This window comes from Ammodytes marinus (assembly GCF_949987685.1).
Source record: "Ammodytes marinus genome assembly, chromosome: 2".
Lineage (NCBI taxonomy): Eukaryota > Metazoa > Chordata > Actinopteri > Uranoscopiformes > Ammodytidae > Ammodytes > Ammodytes marinus.
This window is the reverse complement of record NC_137231.1, coordinates 23,649,654-23,662,913: the sequence shown is the minus strand read 5'-3', so window position 1 is coordinate 23,662,913 and position 13,260 is coordinate 23,649,654. Positions and strand designations below refer to the sequence as shown.

General features: G+C 39.5%; 2 protein-coding genes across 4 annotated transcripts in view; both read left to right on the top strand.

Annotated features, from left to right (window-relative positions):
• The first annotated feature begins 697 nt into the window (after nucleotides 1-697).
• LOC307264931 (sesquipedalian-1-like) lies at nucleotides 698-5,642 on the top strand. The gene is made up of 3 exons (XM_080046484.1): nucleotides 698-810; nucleotides 1,318-1,434; nucleotides 2,732-5,642. Exon 3 carries the CDS (start codon nucleotides 2,756-2,758, stop codon nucleotides 3,608-3,610), a length of 855 nt encoding a protein of 284 aa, XP_079902610.1. The 5' UTR covers nucleotides 698-810; nucleotides 1,318-1,434; nucleotides 2,732-2,755; the 3' UTR covers nucleotides 3,611-5,642.
• Nucleotides 5,643-7,184: 1,542 nt separating this feature from the next.
• The window catches only part of sh2b3 (SH2B adaptor protein 3), a 63,644-nt gene continuing 57,568 nt past the window's right edge, over nucleotides 7,185-13,260 (top strand). For 2 of the 3 annotated variants that reach the window (XM_080044689.1, XM_080044690.1), the window contains exon 1: nucleotides 7,185-7,472. The gene's annotated coding sequence lies outside the window, so the exon portion shown is untranslated. Of the gene's footprint in view, nucleotides 7,477-13,260 lie in introns of all 3 variants that reach the window. The other variant, XM_080044691.1, reaches the window with a different exon arrangement.

Genomic DNA, 13,260 nt, shown 5'->3' with positions numbered 1-13,260 from the left:
TGGTGGTGGCGGCCAATATATTTTCATGGGGCCCAAAATCCCACACGGTGCCCCTAACTGTGGCATGTAGTTTACCATCCTCATGTACATAAAGTAATCCATGACATGACCCATTTAATATCTATTTATTTGCACAATTAATTGGTAACAATTTACAGAAACACTTGACTTGTAAAGGCTATAGACATTGAATATTGTAGGTCATTGTTGCTACATTGCTATACATAATAGTTCTATAGCCTATACTTCTGTAGATGTATTGTACAATGAGAGCAACTCAAAACTGGAGTCAAATATCTTTATATCTTTCCAATACTTACTTAATTAATAAATTAATTGTATCATTCCAATGGTTGTTTTTCTATGGACAAAATCATTTTCACATTATCAATAATATTATATTAAAACTGTTATTAATAACAAATATATTGTCCGCATAGACTTTGTCAGAGGAAGCATCATCCACGGTGCAGACGTGCAGATGTAGTGCGCAGCAGCTGGACCGACTGCCACCTTTCCAAGGGCAAAGACGGGGTGCGCATGTTTTATGTTTTCGCTTACCCCTGTTATTGACGAGCGTTTCACCGAGGCAACGACGGGAGAGTCATAACGGTGACCCCGCCCACGGAAACTGGTCGCGTACTACACTACACGCGCACTCCCTTCTGGTCACGTGATAGGAGAAGGGAAAAAATAAGAAAAAATAAAAGAAAGAAAGGAAGGAAGGAAGGAAAATAAATTAAGGAATAGATCAATAAACAGAGGGGTGATTATCTGGCCGATAGAAGGAAGAGGCGTCTTTATCTACAGGTAATAAAGATAAACACTTCACACAACACTGTCATGAATAATGACTTTAATTTACTGATAGAGAACAACTGTAGCTAACTAGCGCACAGCCTTACTGTTAGGTGAAGCAAAACGTTTCTATTTCTATACACCAAAGTGACAAATGCATGAAGAAGACGGTTGCTGCAGAGATACTTCCATTTTGATTTTAATAATGTGTGGTTGTGTCTCTGTCTTAAAACTGGACCTGTTAGCACGGGATGAATTTTCCGTAAACTGCTGATGTGTCAAAAGCTTGTGACAAACCTCGCCAACCCGAAATACAGACAGTCAGACAGGGAGCACCGCAAGAGACTGAATCATTCTTCCACACACTATTTAAAAAAAAAAAAAAAAAAAAAAAGTTTAACATGTAGCCTAAGCATCTCGTGTCTGACCAAACAATTGGACGTCTGACTTGACTTCAAACTAGCTGCACTACAGTCTCGTTATGGATGTAACTGTTTTTTGTTTTGTTTTGTTTTTCAGGCTTCATTTAGAGAGAGAAAGAAAGGACCAAAAGAAGATGGAAGACATGTTAAGTTCATAGCTCCAGATGTGGTGGAGTGGACAGCGGCGGGAGTCAGCTAGATATGAGATAAACAGGTGAGTAAAAAAAAAAAAAAAAGTAGGCCTACTTTAAATGTGTAGTAGGCTATATTGGTAGCAGGTAAAGGCTGCAACACGAACACAAACGCAAACAAATGAGTTACAAGCTGAATAAGGTAATCAAGCCCCACTTTAACTTAAATGTTCCCTTTTTAACAGATTAAAAATGGATTAATTGTTGTTGACAAAGAGGGACGGTCGAGGTTTACAGTTGAACATGTGATTACAGTAGGCACACAGTGTTGAACAAAACAATTAGGCCTACTCCCTTTTGTTGGCTCGTAAGCTTTGACGTTGGCCTACATTTGCAGTGGGGAAAATCTAGGCAGTGTTTCCTCTTATGTTTTTGGTTTTACCTAGTTTGGCTCCATTCTGTCTGAGTGTGTGGCTGCACACCTGTAGTGTGATGGATAACATACAATTGATAGAACAGTGTTTGCACAGCCATGACGACTGGCAGGTTGGCTCAGTGGGGGGAAGGGGACGAGACGGTGTAAAGCTGATGTCCCTCTAAATGGCCAAGTCAATAAAAGTAGACAGTCATGTGGCACTGTGACAGCAAAGAGTCTGCAACCTTTTTTCTTTCAGCAAACAGAAATTGGCAACGCTTAAAGCAGAGGGACAGGGACAGGGTTCCCACGGCCATGAAATTCCTTGAAAAGTTATGAAATTAAGAAAACGGAAACAAAACGTTTTCCAAGCTTGGAAATTAATTGGAGTTAACTGAATGTTTTTGAAAAGTTTTGAATTAATACTTTATTTCGCTAGTGTTTAAAACATGTTCATAGAAATCATAAAATGTCTAACGTTATGCAAAATATTTCCTTAAATTGCTATTGTTTAAAATGTAGTGCTGCACCTTTTGTGATTGTATAAACTTCACTTGTATCACGTGATTCACATTGGAATGCAGCTAGTTGGCAGTTTTTCTGAAACCGTGAGTAAAGTTAGCAAAATAACAGTCAGCAGTTTCCTTATACCCAAGAGTGCCTATGAGGTGCGTGTTCAGTATTTTATGGCTTAGGAATGACAAATATAACACAAGGCTCAAGAGAGAATCTCATTATTGAGCCATATGAAACGGGCTTACCTACTTTAAGCTTCTTATATAAGGTTATGGAAATTGGATAAAACGTCATGGAAAAGTTTGGAATATTCATTGGTAAAAATGTGTGGGAACCCTGGAGAGAGCAAGTTATAATAAAAAAATACTGTGGTTTACTGGAAGGAAGAGCTGTAGACTCTAATACTATATCCTTGGAATATCTATGGACTAATCCACAATGTTCTTTAGGTAAATAAAAAGCCTACTGCAGAGATGAAGCTGAACGAACGCAGCGTGGCGCACTACGCCACCTGCGACACACCGCCGGACAAGACGGGCTTCCTGTTTAAAAAGGGCGAGCGCAACACGGCCTATCACCGGCGCTGGTTCGTCCTGAAGGGCAACATGCTCTTCTACTTCGAGGAGCGCGACAGCCGCGAGCCCATCGGCGTCATCGTGCTGGAGGGGTGCACCGTGGAGCTGTGCGAGTCGGCCGAGGAGTTCGCCTTCGCCGTCAAGTTTGACTGTGCCAAAGCCCGGACGTACAAGATGGCCTCCGAGAACCAGGCCGCCATGGAGTCGTGGGTGAAGGCTTTGTCCAGGGCCAGCTTCGACTACATGAGGCTGGTGGTGAGGGAGCTGGAGAGGCAGCTGGAGGAGATCCAGGAGGCTGCGGGAGGTGTCGGGGCTGGGGTCGGAGGTCTGCAGGTCAGGCCCAGGTCCTCCAAGCGAAACCAGGTAGCACGCTCAAGAGCCGGAGCATCCTCTTCTTCATCATCTTCAGTATCATCTACCTCCTCATCAGGTGGTGGCCCTCCAGTGCCCTTCTCTGCCCAGAGGAGCCTGCAGGATGAGGCGCAGGAGAACGGAGTGGCGTGGAGTAAACCTGCAGGTGGCTTGGCTAACGGCTGTGTGGAGTCAGCCTCTTCCTGCGTGGCCTGGGAAGGCTGCGTAGACTCTGGGGCTAACACTCTGATGGGTTCAGGAGCTCCCCCAGTACCACCCAGGAGAAGAGGAGCTTCTCTGGAAAGCCCCGTCTCCCCCGGCACAGGCTGCTTCTCTAAGCTCCATGACTGGTACGGCAGCGAGGTGGAGGAACTTAGAGTGCAGTGGCTAGAGAGCCAGTAGTCTCATAGAATGGGGATAATTTATTTTCTTTTTTTCACAGTTTTAGCATTCCTCCATTCACCTTTCTGAACCAGAACTTATTTGCAACAAAATGCAGTCTTAATCGGCAATCAGAAGACACCAATACCAATTTAGGATTGAAGCCAAATCTTGTCTGGCACAGGGGAATCAATCTGTCATAAACACTCACACTATCACTTTGTACAATCCAATACATTTTAATACAGTTTTGCAGAATGTCATTTGCCAAGGACAAATGTATTTAAAATAGGTATAATTTATTTAACAGCCTCAGATTTTAAGATGAGCCTAGATTGGCTGAATAGAAGATGGAATTATTCTATTATTTTTCCAATGTTCAAGGTTGTTTCTTCTCTTTTTAGCTTCTGGAAAAATTGTGTAATTGTCTTGCAATCAGTTTTCTTTGAAGCTGTAGTAACCTTGATCTAAAATCCAGATTGTATTATACGTATACATGCAAACAACTGTGTTGTTAAGCATGTGAGAAATGTAAAAAAAAAAAAAAAGAATATGCTAAAATCCCCACAGTTTAGTCCTATTCCTGGTTTTCTTTTTAAAAGATGTTCATAAATAATCTAAAGATATTGCACAAAACAAATCCACATGGATCAGGTTGCTATAGTGACACTTGCACTGTGCATAGTATTGATTGATGTCCAATCTTTCATCTCTTCGGGGCAGAGCGTTTTAGGCAGAAATATAAAGGTGATAAATTAAAGAGGGAAGACACTTTTTTTTTATTTTAACCACTTTAAAGTTTTAAAAAGAAAATCAACTTGTTACATTTTCCGGGGCACATCTCTCTCCCCAGAGGCATTGTAGTTGCTAAGGTCACAGCATCCTGTCGACAGTCACTGGGGAGCGTAGTGGGAGCTGGATGTCTCTCTCTGAGCAACACCACGGTATTTTTAGCCCTTGATAGCCATCGGCCAGATGATGCTGTGTCATAACAATGCTTGTCACTTAGTTCTCTCTTTTTTTTTTTTTTTTTAATTAGACTTTTTGCTTATCTTGACCTTACAGAATGTAACACTTGTTGTAATTCTCTCTGATCATTTCATATACTACAATGGGATCATCTTCGTTTGGATCATACTGTTGTTATTTTTTGTTACGGCTGATGAATATTAATGTTACTGAGTGCAACTGTTTAATACCTATACAGTATGTGAACATCTAACCTCATGATTTCTATATAGAAATGTACTATTCCATTTGGGAAATGAACACCAGCAGTCTGCAAAGCTTGACGAAATGATTGCTTATGCTGTATTTCTTATATTTCTTAATCCAATCACTTTGCCTTTTAAATATTTGTTTAATGTGCCTTGTTTTATCTTTATAACTCCGCTATTTCTCTTGGCACCAATATTATGGGACCACAGTGATGGGAGGGTTTGACTGTTCCCTCTCTTTTTTTCTCTTCTTGACCGGCCTGCTGTTATTCTTTCTTGCAAACGCTCATCTAGGTGCAATCTCTTTTTGACAACGGCTCAATTCCTTCAGTCCATGCACAGCACTATCATTACTTTGATACTTTTGGCTCGTACAAAAACGACAGCTTGAGAAGGAGGGGTAACGTGTTGATTGTGTTTCCAGACAGAATGCTTTTGACACGTTTCATCTCAAATTATTATTGAAGTGCCAATTATATTAACTCCAGAAGAGCATTACTCTAATGACACTTTTTTTTTGTAGATTTCTTTTGTTTTACAATGAATTAAAGTAATTTGTGAATGTGTCAAATTAACCACATAAATGATACTGATATCTATCTTTATCCAGGAGTGCCATATGAAAACTGAAACCTAAATGCACAATAATCCAATTTGTTTTAGAATTTACCTCCACAATTGTAGTTAAAAATGTTTTCAATGTTATAATGCACAATATGAGCATTATTTTAAACATCAAATGATATTTTACACATTGTCCTGATATGGTACTCTTAATTATGATTGTAAACTAATCATTGCTGTAAACCACTCTGCAATAAACTGTTAATATCGTATGTTGGTCTGAGTATTTGAAGTAAAGTTTTCTTTATAATTTGACTTTTCTTCTAACTATGGCCTCTCTAGGCATGACATGTTTTCACATTTCATAAGTTCTTTAGGAACAAGTACAGTATGATGGATCCACTGAATTCCTGGATTGGCCTTGTGAAACCACACACACATTCCTTGTGCTATTCACCCTCTCTCTCAGCAGGTGTCGCTGTGCAACAACTTTACATTCAGTAATATCACCCCTTCACTGCTGGGGGACTACTTTATACCTGGCGGGTCAGTTGAACGAAGTGTTAGGAATCAGCAGGACTTTTGAAACTCCGGGGAATCATAATAATACATAGACCTACATTTCCTTATATCTAAGAAGATTAAAGTGAGACTCTAGGGCCTAGGCTTTAAATTAGGCTACACCGGGCAAACAATGTAGCATATGAAACTGTAGAATTAACTGTTAAACTGCGACCATAAAGACAAAATATATGAAATGTGCTGTATCTGATCGAGTTTGGACTGTTTCTGCAGCGTGTAGCCTACACACCGTACTTGACCATGGACCTGCTAGCTGCAGTGCAGACATAAATTAAGATTATAATGGAGGCTTCTTCCTGTCTAATTTCAACATAAAAGTTTATAATTAATGGGCGAAAATAGAGTGAAAAGTACTCAGTATTTTAATAAGTAGCCTAGTAGGCCTAAATTGTTTGGAACATACCTGCAAGGAACACCTGACAGTAGCGTAGCCTACTATGCAACACATCTGTCTTAAACAGTTTCAACACAAACTGAGCATTCAAGGTGTTTTTTAAAATTGTATTTCAGGATTGTTGTATTAGACTGCATTTGTGATATGTGAAATCAAAGACATCATGTTCTGCGCAGACTTATCAGCCTATAGGGCAGGCCCTACAGTAATAGGCTAAATAAAGTTAAAGAAGTTGTGGAATAAGTACTCAGACAGATCTTCTACTTGAAAAGGAGTGTAGCAGTACCACATTGTATCTTTGTAACAAGTAAAAGTATTGCATTTGAAATCTTAGAGTAAAAGAACATGACTGTTGAAAACAAACAAAAAAACAAGTGTCTTTGAGTCTGTTTACAGAAATGAGTAAATTAGTATTCTTAAAACAGTACAATGAGTCAAATGACTTAAGTGTCAGTGCACAGGGCAGCTGGCGTACAATATGCAGACTGACAAAGATAACCGGATTATATGTAGTGTTTGTTTCCATTCTTGGCATGAACAACCTGTTCTGGCCTTGATGTGATGAACAGGGGAGCAGAGAGATTCATCTGTCTGCAACCGTGTACTATCCAAGGAATTAGAAGTTAGCTATACAACAACTACAGCTCAACAAGTGTCAGTGTGCTTTTTGCCAATGGCTCCCCCTAGCGGGTAAATCCAAAATTGATTACTGCTTGGTGCCATTTCGCGCGAGCAGATATGCGTCTTTTATTTTGAAAAACTACACACGGAAGCAATGTTTTGAGTTTCCGCGGGCTTGACGCTGCTGGACCGCGGCACATTTTTTTGACAGCGGAAATGAGGAGTCGCCACTTTTTTTCCGCGTCAAGTTCGTGGCTGAAAGTTTTTCTTTTCCTCTTTTTTTTCTCTCTCTCGCGGAGGAACCGCCGCGGAGAATCACAATGAGAGAGAAAGCGACGGGCTTTTCATCACGCGGCTCTCCATCTGAAGTCCACTTTGTGTTGCTCCTCGCCGACCTCCTTTTGAGTTACTTTAGATGCTTCTCGACACATTTCCGTTATGCGAAGTCCAACTTGTTGGTTAGTCGTCGTGCTGCGGTGGGTGCCCATCCGAGATAACGGAGAACGTGAGTATGTTGTGAGCTCCTCTCAGCTTTTATAACCTTCTTTTCTTAAAGTGCCTCAAACATCCCTAAACTATTAATTTGGTCACGTGACGGGATAATCCCAAAATGACGAACTGCAGCAGCAATGGGGACACAACTTCCCTCCGAAAATTACATTTTCTTCACTACAAATCGTCGAAAATGTGCTCGTGTGAGGTTTAAAGGGCTCTGCCTCTCTCCGGCTCTTGGCTGGTGTCTTTCGCGCAGACTTTTTTCTTCAACAATTTTCCTTTTTGAAAAAGGAGTTGTTTGTATTTTAGCTGCTTGGCGCCACATCAACAACCATAGCGGGCACAAAGGATGAACATTACACGTGCGTTGAGTAACTAAGTGATATATCAAGTGTGCATTTCTGTGGCCCTTTTAAGTCTGCTATTGTTTGGCTCAAATCTGTGACCATGGTGATTTTGAAATATGAAACAAATTTTGACAAGTACATGATTATAACCCAAACCTGCAGCCTGACTTTTTAAAAGTCACTTAGCTTTGCAGCATCTTCCCCAATTGTGTTCTGGAAATACGATCATCGTGTTGTTGTTTGTGGCAGGCAGATGATGTTGTGAGTGTGCGCGTGCTCACGTCAGTGGTCACCCCTCATGACTTTCTGGATGGAGAACAGGAACAAGTGGGGAGCAGCCACTTAGTTTCACAAAGATTCAGGCGTGTGTGTGTGTGTGCACGCGCGCCCTCATCAACAGAAATATAAGGACTCTATGAACAGTTAGTAGGAGTGGTTGATATACTGTAGATATAATCCTGTAAACTGTGAAAAGTAACTAAATGCATAATTTTTGTTGTTAATTTCACTATGAAATATTGTACTTTTTACTTCACTACGTTTATTTAACTGTAGACAATTGCACATAGCTGGTATCACAGTATTCATACACAAAGTCTTCCAAAGGCCAAACAATTGAAAAGGATTCCTACAATCCTACAAGAGCGTTGGCAATTTATGAGCCAACTGGGTAAAATTGCCTTTAATAAATACAATGTTAGTTGATTGACTAAGATGGCTGACTGATTGATGACAAGCCAGCTTAGTGCAACAACTATTGGCTGGCGTAAACATAATGTTATATTGTTTATTGGACTATCACACCTGGCTGCCTTATGTTTGAATTAGAAAGAGTGGATGTTAAATGTGCACACGTGTACATGTGCGTCTCCTTTATGGAAGGTTTGAGAATTTTGGAGCCAACTGAATGTGTGAACCGCTGCTATTTTTTATCAATAGACAAACTGGTAATAATTAGTGAAACACCTGTATTGGGGCTGATTCAGCAAGTTAAAAATCTGAGGAATCATAATAGAACCATAAAGGAGTTGTGCAATGTTCACTTCCTAAAAGGGCTTAAACACCTAGAGATAATACAGGAACAGCTGCTACTGTATACATTGTATGGCAGAATGTGTGATGGTTGACAGATATTTTCCCTTTGCAGATAGCAGCTGTGTGGTATTGCCAGGCCTTCTTTAAAAGTTCTTTAATGTTCACCCCCTGTGGTAATCCCAGCAAAAGGCTTGGGTTGGCATTCTTTGTTGGCTCAGTCATTTTAGATCCGACAGTTGTAACACCTTGACTCATGGTGATGCCTCCGGGGTGGGGAAGTAACGCTGGCTAAACAGTAGACAACATTTTCCATTACAGACAGACATGTTAAATTCCAGACAAAAGGTTGACTATGGTATATTGAAGGTTCAGTGCAGTACCAGCTCCTTAATTGGCCTGTATGGTCGCAAAATGTTAATGATGGATTTTAGTAAGTGTTTACTCCCCTACAGACTTCCTTGGTTTCTGAGGGTTTGGAAACTGTGTTACTGTCTTCACTTCTCTTTTGCTGAGTGTGATGTGATATGGACAAGAAAATGTGTGTTCTGCCTTTATAAATGCCCCATTCACAGTCACAGTAAACAAGAGCAAATACAAATAAAAGATAATCATATACAAATGAAACACACTTATACATTAAGTCAATACACACGTATCCGTATATCAGTGATTCTTGAGAAGTGGGACAAAACATTTTGCAATGTTGAAAAAATACAAACCCTATGTTTAGGCATATTAAATTACATGTGTATCCAACATATACTAAGCTACTGAGCTAAGCTTTGACACAACCTCCCAGCTTTTGTCCTTTTTATCAAAATGGGCTTTTTACATTGCCATTCCTTATCAAAATGGGCTTTTTAGCTTGCCATTCCTTATTTTGTGTCAGCACCGCCAGACACCAAAAACACAAATTAATTTTCCCTCAATTTATGCTAGAGCCATGATGAGATGTACTGATCACAAATATTCACCAAGACTGACAGAAAATATTTTCAAAATGTATATGAATATACATTTTGTTGACATCTGACGGTGTTGACATATTTACCGTTTCTTAAACAGAACAAATTTAGTTTTTCTTGTAGCCATTTGGTTTTTCTGTTGATGATAGGTGCTAGTATGAACTACTTCAGGAAAATAAAATGATCAAAAGATTTCTAATAACTTCTTCAGAAATTGTAAGTCGGTGTTGACATATCATGGTTGTGACGCAGGACTTTCAAGATTTGGAATGTAAAATATTCTAAAACTACAACACTTATCAGAGCCTGTCTGACTCTAATGTACTCTGCAGAGGTAGAATGTGACAAGAGGTCCAGAAAAAAATGGAAGAAAAAAAGGAAAGCTAATTTCCCACATCAGTAGTAGGGACCTTATACAACTTAATAGACGTAATGTGACTCACACAGCATTTGGCCACCCAAACAGCTAAGCCCGAAAATCTCAGACTTAACTGTCGATTCTCACCAACAACAAACAAACAAACACACACACACACACACACACAGTAGGGTTATATTGTTGCATTCGTGTGCACACGCCTGTGCAGGCTTTTGGGGGCTACAGACATGCGTGCCTGTATGTTTGTTCCAAAGCAGCAATAATTAGAGACTGTGTGTGTGTGTGTGTGTGTGTGTGTGTGTGTGTGTGTGTGTGTGTGTGTGTGTGTGTGTGTGTGTGTGTGTGTGTGTGTGTGTGTGTGTGTGTGTGTGTGTGTGTGTGTGTGTGTGTGTGTGTGTGTGTGTGTGTGTGTGTGTGTGTGTGTGTGTGTGTGTGTGTGTGTGTGTGTGTGTGTGTGTGTGTGTGTACCCACAAGCACCCCTGCTCTTGTTGTTGAAAGAATGTTGATTATAGGCCCAATTTGGCTGCAGCAGTATGAGGATGTTGCTTGAAACGTGTGCTTGAAGGGTCTGCAGTTTACATTACATTTATTTAGTTGAAACTCGTATCCAAAAAGACTTGCAATGAGAGAGTGCATTGTACCATGAATACATAAGCATAAGAATGCAATACATTCATGGATTTGTGTGTGTTTGTACTCTGTGAGGATGTAGGATGGGGTCAAGAAGAGTTTAGTTTTTTTTTTCTCCAGTTTGCCAAGTCAACCTACAAAACGACCTCACAGTTTCTCCAGGTTTTCACGAGTGTGCACACATATTGAACTGTGATGATTATCACTTATTGGATTAGTATTTTAATAGTATATTGTTTGTGACAAACAATAAAATAATTTCATATCTATGTGTTTTTCTTCAATAGTTTATATGGCTTGTTTCTCCAAATTATTCCATAAAATTGTTTTAGGCAGGACATATGACAGCTGTTTACAGAGCAAAAAAAATAAAATCAGATTTAGCTTCTCAAAGTGCACCAGTTTGATGCATTTAGCTTAAAAAAGGTAAAGGTTTTCTTCCGCAGGGGCATGCCCCAAGACCCCACTAGAAGGTCCATTCTCCCCCAGCAGTCTCAAAAAATCCTGAGGGAAACACAAAATGTACAAACGTACCGAATGTGAAGGCATAACCCTATGCCCTGATTTGTAGCGGGCTGTCAAAAGAGGCTCATCCATAATACAGTTAGTTTTGGTCAATTTCTACTACAAATTTGGTACGCACGCCGCGCGCATACTCTTTATCAGCTTTTACCACCGGGCCTAAGAACAATTCTAGGGGAAACACTGGTTTGTCAATTCGTTTTAAAGCAGAAGTGCCAAATTTTCTCTGGTTTTTCAGCTTCTCAATTGCAACGATTTGTTGCTACTCTTCGTCACCTGTGACAGTCAATCACACATCTTAAATAATTAGCGGATGAATCGATAATAATCTTTAAATACAGCCCTAAATACACACATTATTATCAAAGTGTTTCTGTTTGTTCCGCTTTGCATTTGCAGAAATGGGAGTCATGTCTAAGTTCAAGTGAAAATAGGAACACATTGATTCTCATGCAAAAACATACAAACTGCATCTCAGCAAGTACAAAGCAAGTGTTACGTTTTTTTCTACACACACATTCACAGCCAATCGGAGCGACCAACGGAGTCAATTGCCACCCACCCAACAACGCCCCTCTGAACATACCCCATTCACACACATTACATTATATAATATCTTTCATCTTAAATACTATCATGCGTCTTCACTATTTGCAATGATTCAGAAAGACATCACGAGTAGGGGGTGACTCATTCATGAAGTCCTTTGTGGATTTCAGACAGCGATCTCTGTCGTGCTCTCCCTGGCTGGAACATTTGAGTCTGGAAAGCTTGAATTGGCTGAATTGTACTGATTTGACTGAACAGAGTTTGTGAATGATGGATTGTTGTTTTCAGCTTTCCAGAAACTGAGCCTGTGTTTAAGGGTTCCAGTAATACAGTTGAGATCAGCTTTTGGTGGCTTTGCAGCTAAGAGACCTACTTTAACTGTTAGTTATTCAGTGTATACATATTTAATGTCCTGTAATATGCACAGTCAGTCAGTATTTATTTTGCCAGGGCTAAAAGTGTGTGTGTGCCCCGGGAAAATGTTAGGGTTCATGCATGTGTTAATTTATTCTTCATTTTAACAGTTTACATAATACATTGAAGAATACTATTTGTGCAAATGTCCACACAATGTCAGCTCTTTGTTACTATCTAATATTGCGTTAACTATTCTAGTTAACGTATGTGAAGTATGAATACATTTGTTTAAGAAAGCATGGGCTACTTTACTTAAGAATAAAATACCAATTGTATATGTAAAGGCAGAAAAGCGAACACATAAAATGAGTGTGTTTGGAGTTAAAAATATACTTGAACTGATCACTAGAAAAATGAATCAGCAATGATTTTGATGGTCCATTAATCCCTTTCCAAACAAAAATACTGAACAATCTCTGGTGCCAGCTTCTGTAATGTGAGGATTTGCCTCTTTTCTCTCTTTATTGTAGAATATCTTTGGTGGTTTGCACTGTTGGTCTTTATGTAATTGTGTTATGAAAACATTTTGAGATATTTGTGGTTTATATTTTCATAGCTGTTTTTCATAGATGAATAATACGTTTGGTTACTGATCTTGAAAAAACATATTCATTTTAAGTTAAAACACAAGCAAACTATTTCATCAAATGAAAGCATTAGTTTGACTTTTTACAATGTAATTCTGAATACTTCCATATGATTATTGTATGCTAATAACTATAGCAATGGATTTTGTCCAAAATCGCCTCTTCGAAATGGCATTTGGCGTAATGAATGGAGAAAACCAAGTAAGGAAAAAAGGAAATAAATGACCGTTTCTTTGTGATGCCTGACTGTCTTCTTTCTCTTAGTTTCAGACACACATCATATCTATCCCTACAGCCAAAGCCAAAACATTCTATTTTGCCTGTTATTATGTCTGTAGGAGCCCTGTATTTTAGTATTTCCTTGAC

Bases quoted from the DNA above. Each gene is read 5' to 3' on its own strand.
- LOC307264931 (XM_080046484.1), top strand. From the start codon at position 2,756: ATGAAGCTGAACGAACGCAGCGTGGCGCACTACGCCACCTGCGACACA.